The following is an 8,105-nucleotide window of genomic DNA, read 5'->3' as shown; positions in this document are numbered from 1 at the left end:
TGTGTGTGTGTGTGTGTGTGTGTGTGTGTGTGTGTGTGTGTGTGTGTGTGTGTGTGTGTGTGTGTGTGTGTGTGTGTGTGTGGAAAAGTGACGTCCCTGTCCCTTAATGAGAGTGGGAGGAGATATATTTGATGCATCAGGCCATTTGTGACTGGATTCATCATGGAGTGACCTGCTGGGAGGCTGCAGGGAAAATGAGGCTGCTTGTCACCATGATAACCCTGATCGTTGCTCGAGCAGGATCCCCCGGCCCGCTTCACTGCAGAAGAGGGAGATGACAGTTTGTCTCCTCTCGCTGCCCTCTCTCCCTGTTGGCGTGGCATACATAAACAAATGCACAGCTCAAGGGGTAAATATACCTTCATGCTGATTGTTTTCAGAAAAAAATCGTTGGAGGAAATTGTTTTCAGATGAGAAGCAGGTGTGCGGGGTTGTTTCCCCGCAGCAGCAAATTGACTCCCGAACTGTGCGAAAGGACATTGAATAAACAGCGACTGCCCTGCATTCTGAATATTGATTAGCTGTGTAAATGGGAAGGCTGTTTTGTTTTGACAAGTGAACAAGTGTTAAATTGAGGAGACGGTGGTGACGTTAGTCGTCATGTGGAGTAGCATCGCCCATTCCTTCCTGCAGGCTGTGTCTTGTGACATGGGTGTGATCGCCTATTACTCGTGTTTGTACAGGCTTGTTCAGGCAGTACAGTCTTCAACCTGCAGTCTGTTACAACACTTTGTCATGTGTTTATTTAACCTATGGGTGTGTCTGCCTCTTTGCATGGGTGTAACCCCTGTGAAACCATTTTTTAACTTATTTATATTCCAACACACTAGCTGACGCTTCTTGCATTCTAGTGCTTATAATCGCCGTCTTCCACACATTCTACATCTCTGAACAAGTAGAAATTATAAACTAATCCGCATACAAAAAGAAAGAATCACAGCAAAATGTGTACGACCTCAATGTAGCTTAAATTCACAGAGATGTAAATTGTGTAATAGTGTCAATATTACCGTCACTTCATAATCCTGCACTGACGTGTTGTGTTAGAGAATTAGAGTGAATGAATACCAGTGCTAAATTTGATATTCAGGTCATTAATATAGCAGCAAACTATTTGAATTATAAAGATATAGTGGAATAATGTCTACTTGAGCAGATAATGGTGTGTGTGTGTGTGTGTGTGTGTGTGTGTGTTTCTCTGTGCTTTGTCAGGAGAAGCAGAGATTTTAATTTGTCTAGTACTTTGGTTTATGATCAAATACCTGCAAAATGAATGATATTCAGCTGCGCTATCGTTGTGTTTAATGCTAATTAGCATTAGTGTTAGCTTGCTAACCCGCTAAGATGGTTAACCCTGCAAACTATCTACTAAACATCAATATGTTAACCAATTGTTAACATGCTAGCGTGCTAATGTCATCATTGAGCTCAAAGCACTGCTGTGCTGTAGACAGTCTTGAATAATAAAAAAATATATTTATATTGTCTGCCTGTGAGTTCTCGGCATTTAGCAGTCAAATTGTCCCCACAAGGAACATAAAAAACGTTGTTGCACTTCCTCCTTTTCTCTGTCATTAGCTGTAATGAGGCCGGGGGGGGGGGGCACGTCCACTAATAGTCTGATACAAAAAAAACCTAACTCTCGGGGTCGTCTGTGCTATAAATACACGTTCCAAATTGTTCTGTAATGTCGTAGTGCTATGTGCTGCAGAAAGTAATAACACAGGGCCAGCAGCATGGCTGTAGAAAGGGTCTATTCATCACATGGCTCTCAAGCTGCATTATCTGCCATGTTCTGTTGATTTAGAATGGGATTGGTATGTGTGCACATAGCATACAAACTGCCTGGACTCAGTCAGCCATTGAATTGTCTCCATATTATCGCTCACACACACACACACACACACACACACACACACACACACACACACACACACACACACAACGTAAAGAGACAAACAGTCCAGCCTTGCCCTTGATGCATATAGCTCCAGTGTTTACACATCAGCAATGTGAGCACAGTTGTTGCTCAAAATAAACTACTTTTGACGTGAAGTGTTAGCTAACGAGAGCGACGAGGAATAGGCATTTTATTCTGGTGCACCCACTGTATGCGTTGGCAGTCAGCGCCTGCACCACTCAGTTTAATGAGGCGCTATGGCTGCAGAAGGTGGTGGAGGAGGCTTATAAGACGTGGTTCCAGGCTGTTTAACATACTGGCAATGTGCGTTGCTGTCTGAGGTTAACTGTAAGGAGTCTCAGAATAACAGACTTTTTGTCAACTGTCAAGAGATTCATCTATATACCATTTATTCCAGCTATCCCTTCAATTTCTCTGGTTGTATTAGGGCCAGTGGTTCCCAATTCTTTTGGCTCCTGCCGCCCTAAAACAAAACCGTGTCTCCTTGCAAACCCACATTACACGTTATGGCCTCAATGTGGAGGTGAGCAGTTTAACCTAAGAGCAATATTTCTTTCTCAGATTGTTGTATTAGAAAGATTTTATAGGGCTTAAGTATACGAAGGCAGTGACCGATTGCTAGATAGTAATATAGTAAAGTCAGAAAAAAACCCATTTTATTTAAGACCCCAGGTTGGGCAACCACATGAGGCCAATGTTGCAAATCCATAAGTGGGACTGCTGAATGGACAGTATGGATTTGTGTTTCTGGTGATTTATGCATCAGCGTGATGAAGCACCTGGCCTTTCAGATATTCCATTTGCAAATTAGCTTATGGGAAGCCAGAAACGTCCTATAAATTATTTCAGATTTTCCAGAAAATGACCAGTGTGTCAAAATATAAAACTACACAAAGATAGATTATATGCATCTGTACTGCGCTGAATGTATCACCACTTAAAACAGTATTTCAACAATGAGAAAAGCTATGAACACTTAACTATGCTTCTTTCAAGCCAACTGTTAAGTTTCACTGGTACGTAATAATTCACACGTATATATATACTGTATATCCCCTAAAAATAAGTTTTCCCATGGTCCATTGGGAGCTGGTGTGCTGATGCGTAGGTGGTAAAGCTTTGTGACAGCTTTCAGCTGTACAATAGCATCTGGAGATCTCACACAAGCTGAACAGCTTCACTTGGTTTTGCTCTTTTTGGGACAGAGTATTTATGCATGTTGTCCTTCACAGTGTGGTGCACAGCGTCATTACCAAGCTGACAAACACTGGAAATGTGTACGTAATCTCCAGATAACAAGAACCGTTTTAAGCTTGCCTACATTTCTCTCTGTTTCACCTCCTGGCTTTCTGCCACTATAGTCCAGAATGGGTTGTTGTCTTCGTGGTTCATGTTCACACACACACACACACACACACACACACACAAAAGCCTCTGGTCATGAACACAGTTACTCATTTCGGTCTGTGAATGTTGTTTTCCTGTTAAAGTCCCGTTTTCTAAACAGCGGAGTGTGAAGGACTTCTGCACATCTGGCCTCCACTCAATCACTGTGCCTCAAGGCCTGGCTGCTGTGTCAGTCCATGAAAACGGGCCGCTCCTCTTTAATGGGATATTGATCGAACAAATTCCCAGCTGGAGGACAAAGGCGATGGGAGAGAGTGGCTGCCACATCCCTATATATCAGCTGGACCCGTCTTGACTCTCGGCTGAATAGGAAACGCTGCAGAGGAATCTGTTGTTGAGGTTCAGGCGGCCCAAGTGTTTCAACACCAGGAAGCTAGTGTTCACTGCTCTTAGTAGGAAAGTGAAAGCCAAAATATGTATCACTACTATCCAGAATCTGAACATATAATTGTCACATTTAGTACAATCATGTTGGTTTGATATTATGGAGATATTCAGCTGATTGTCTACTGTGAAGTTCTTTGTGTCTGCTTTGTGGCACGTCCTAGAGGCTTTAAACATTAAAAAATACATGTTTACATGTAAACTAAAAAAAGACTACACCCCAGGAATGTCAAGTACGGAGTGGTAGAGTGGTGGTGGAGAATAATGAGCAGTACCCTATGGAGGCCCTCTCTATTATCTGCAGCAGTTCCAGAATACAATTGTACTTTTTTTTTTATTGAGAAACAAACTGGCATTTCATTAAGCGTTAAAGGCTGCAGCCTTTAATGAAGAGCTGGTTTAATCAGTAGAATCTGTACTTTAGGCTCGTCAGATAGATTACACACCGGTTAGAAAGGGAGGTTCAAAGACACCTAGTTATTGAAGAAATTCTTACTTTTTGAGTGGCTCTTTTTTCAGATCCTTCATGTCACGCCGCTCTGGATCCGTTTTACTCTTTAATGTCAGTTTACCGGGGCAGCTTGTTCCGATTGTTCTCTGTGCTCAAACGTTTAAAGACGGAACAATCGGAACAAGCTTCTAATGCTCTCTGTGTTCTTTCTGACTCTGTTGTGTTTTGTCTTTATTTATTTATTTCCTTCTTTTCTTTTTCAGGTTCAAAAAAGGCCGTCTGTACTTGGAGACTGTCGAGCTCTTTTCTACAGTACCCTCGCACCCTCCAGTGGTAATACACAGTTACTACATCCTCTCCAGCTGGGGTAGGGGAGGGAAAGCTTGACTTGATGATCTGTGCACAAGACATATAGTATAAAGATGATTTCCTCCTCGTTGTGTTGCAGATGTGTCTTTGAGGTACAAATATGGCCGTTTGGTTCTGGAGGTCCCCTTGCCCTCCAGGCAAGAGAAATGTCTGTTCTTCCTCAGGCCCATGCTAATGAGCGTAGGAGACCTGGTGGCAGATCTGCATCGAGAAGACCCCGGAGCCACAACTTCAGTTTTCACCAAGGGTAGGCCTCCACACGCGTTAGCTTAGCTTAGCTATGCACCAGCCCGGTCACATTCTTATGGCTTTAGTCAGTCAGGTGGTTTGACAGGTTCTGTGTTGAGAGTGAAAGTGGTTTGAGTGGACTGGTTTGACACAATGTTTGCAGTTTACACAAACCATTATCTAATTTTCTCCACTGACTATATGTTAATGTTAAGTGTCACTCATGAGCAGCTCAACCAACGAGTGATTTTCTTTCATCTGAAAGGATTTTTAGAGACATAAAGAGGTAAAAGCAGCCAGTATTTCACCAAAGCAAAAGCAGAAAAGTTAGAAAATGAAGAGTTTTCTTCAACAGAAACATTTGTTTTCTTACTCTTCCCTTTATCCACTGCAATAGGTGAAATACAGCTAACTGTAAAGGGCAGTTACAAGGAAGCACTGTATTTGAACTGTCCCTGTCGGTCCATAATGCAACACCCCTGCAGTGCATTTTAAGTAAGGGGTGCGACTCACATTCTCCTGACTGGAAGAACAGGCTGTTTTCCTGAGCAATCGCTCCGTCCATCTACACCACCTGAATGCAACACATGCAGGCGCATTGTACAGAAGCTGCTGAAAGGTGTCATGCAAATACCTGAGGCAGAGTGACGTGTAGATGATGTATCATTTCAGGAAATGGGGCATGTTGGAACTAAGGTGCACAGATATTACATTATGCAACATTGGCGTCCTCCTTATTTTCTCCCATATGTCTCCTTCCTTTGAGAAGACCTTTGGTTCAGCCGTGATGAGTAACTCAGTGTGGGCTGTAAATGATCGACTGCCTCCTTTTATGAGCTTTATGTAGTGCAGTGGCTCCCAGCCTATTTCCCTCAAGCCTACTAAATAACCTACTATTTATGAGTGAGGAAAAAAATTCATTGACTTTTGAATAAATTATCGAGTAAGGGGGTTATTATAGTTTGAGTACTACGTGTGAAAATCTAATTTTGACTTTTTTATTTTTTAGCTTAAATGGCCAGCCTGTTGGAAAACATTTGTTTTACTGAGCCATGAGAATATAAAGTTATAGGATTGCAATAAAAGTACTAAACGATTGCCCTCCTCTGACAGATGGAGAGCCGATATCAAACACCATGCTGATAGACGCCCTGTTGGACAAGGACTTCCAGCTCGTCATCAATGATGCCGTTCATAATGTCTGCGCTCCTGAAAAGGGTACAGCACATTTCTGTCCGGTCATAAATGGTCCTCACGTCGTCTTCTCCGCAATTGATACTGAGGCCTGCTGATGAATAGCAGTGGTTATCTCTCCAGGCATGACTCATCTCACTGTTTCCTTATTCTTCTGCAGTGAGTACCAGTGAGCATGCCTTGGAGTTGAAGGACATGAAGCATGTCGTGCATCTGCTGCACACGGCGCTCCACCTGCCTGAACACCACCTGCTGAAAGAGAGGCAGCTGCTGGAGAGACTGGACAACCTCAAACAGGAGCTGTCCCCTCTGGAGAAGGTTAGTAGATGTGTCTCAACATCTGTATGCCACCGAACCGCTCTTTCTCCCTCATTACATCCCCTCGACCGACTCTTTTTATTGCCGTTTTGAAAGGACCAGATGACTGTCCTGTTGGGTTTTGTTGGCTGGTAACCCATCCCTTTCTTGTATTATTGCCTGACCACAACAGATGAGGGCACAGCTGTCCCTCACAGCAGATTTCCGGAGCTCCAGGGTCATCTGGACCGGCATGGCCTTGTTATCTGTGCAGGGTGGCGCTCTGACCTGGCTCACATGGTGGGTCTATTCATGGGACGTCATGGAGCCGGTCACTTACTTCATCACCTACGCCACCAGCATCGGAGTCTTCACCTATTACGTCCTTACCAAACAGGCAAGTCTCAATAAGACTTTTATGTCCATCCATTAAACAGGAAACCAGCAGTTAGCTTAGCATAGAGACTGAAAACCACTAGCCTGGTTCTGTCTGAAGGTGTGGAGATCCGCAGACCAGCACCAGACAATGTAGGAATGGGGTAATTTTCTAGTCTTCATGTGCTACTGAGCAACTTCTATAGGTATGAACAGGGCCCCGCCCCCAACGCTGTATCCAGCTATCTTTATACATCCATGGTTCGGTACCTAACCGCAAACCACAACCCCACAAATTGTTGATATCTACAGACAGAAAAAGGCTGTCTGTTTCCCCGTTTCCAGTCTTTATGCCGAGCTAAATGCCTAATTGTTATATATTCATATTTAACAGACATTTAAAATATTGACATCACTGCCATATCTAACTTTACTCCTTTTAAGATCGTTGTTCAAACATGAAGCTCTGTTCTACAAAATCATGCTTATGTGTGCATGTATGTTTTTCCTCGTCACATTAATAACAAATATTCTTTCCCTCAGGATTATTTATACCCAGACGCTAAAGACCGACAGTTCCTGCGTTACTTTTATAAGGCGGCCAGCCAGAACAACTTCAACGTTGAAAAATACAATGAACTGAAGGACGAGATGGCTGAGGTTGGTCGATTGGTTCACTCTTTACAATCCTGCAGACGCAGACACTTTAGAGTCACAACCTACCTCACCAACACATTTTGGACACATACAAATGTAGGAAGAACATGTGCTAAAGTATAAAGATGTAAGAGCAGAAATTAGAGAATTTTTTTTAAGCTCAGTCTACGGCCCTGCTAGCAGCTCCTTGAGGCTCGTGCTTTGAGCTAAATGCTAACATCTGCATGCTAACTCGCTTACATGACAATACTAACATGCTGATGTTTAGCTATTCTAATGTTACTGATGTTACATCACCATAGTTTAGTCTTTGTGAGTTAGCACTAAACACAAAGTACAGCTGAGATTGATGGGGAAACATCAGGATGTTCTAATGAAATGAAAATTGTACTCTTAAGCATTCATTGTTTCCATAAAGTATAAAAAGGATAATCCACTGCCTTATGTGAATCCTGCTGACTCAGCCATTAGTGACGAGTGGTCTGTGTTTTCTATGCGTCAGGTGGAGGAGGACCTGAGACGTCTGAGATATCCCACTCAATTTCAGCTTCCACTTGAACAGCTCCAGCCTAAGCCGTGAACAAAGCCATGATGAATAATGGTCACTTAGACCGTAACGCTCCAGAGTAAAAACGAATTTTCTGCTTTATTTTGATAATGGTGCCTTTCTACCGGAAATCCATGTCATTCTGTGTTTTGTTTAGTCTTGATAATGATGCCAATTATGTCTTTGAGAAAAGTACAAACACTGAGGACTAATGAAATATAAAGTATTCCCAAACATTGTGAGCATGTCCTGTCTGATCTGTGCTGTTGTGGATG

The 8,105-nt window shown here is 42.8% G+C and overlaps 1 protein-coding gene across 1 annotated transcript in view; it reads left to right on the top strand.

Moving 5' to 3' along the window:
• LOC116392005 (calcium uniporter regulatory subunit MCUb, mitochondrial) overlaps positions 1 to 8,069 on the top strand; it is a 16,614-nt gene extending 8,545 nt beyond the window's left edge. The window contains exons 2-8 of the mRNA XM_031863094.1: positions 4,427 to 4,496; positions 4,612 to 4,779; positions 5,874 to 5,978; positions 6,115 to 6,272; positions 6,445 to 6,648; positions 7,170 to 7,286; positions 7,786 to 8,069. Coding sequence (XP_031718954.1) covers positions 4,427 to 4,496; positions 4,612 to 4,779; positions 5,874 to 5,978; positions 6,115 to 6,272; positions 6,445 to 6,648; positions 7,170 to 7,286; positions 7,786 to 7,863 — 900 coding nt within the window. The 3' untranslated portion in view covers positions 7,864 to 8,069. The remainder of the gene's footprint in view (positions 1 to 4,426; positions 4,497 to 4,611; positions 4,780 to 5,873; positions 5,979 to 6,114; positions 6,273 to 6,444; positions 6,649 to 7,169; positions 7,287 to 7,785) is intronic.
• The last annotated feature ends 36 nt before the right edge of the window (positions 8,070 to 8,105 follow it).

This window comes from Anarrhichthys ocellatus, unplaced genomic scaffold (assembly GCF_004355925.1).
Source record: "Anarrhichthys ocellatus isolate YVR2014 unplaced genomic scaffold, GSC_Weel_1.0 scaffold28, whole genome shotgun sequence".
NCBI classification, from domain to species: domain Eukaryota; kingdom Metazoa; phylum Chordata; class Actinopteri; order Perciformes; family Anarhichadidae; genus Anarrhichthys; species Anarrhichthys ocellatus.
Note: the sequence above shows the minus strand (reverse complement) of the source record. Positions and strands in the feature narration are given on the sequence as shown.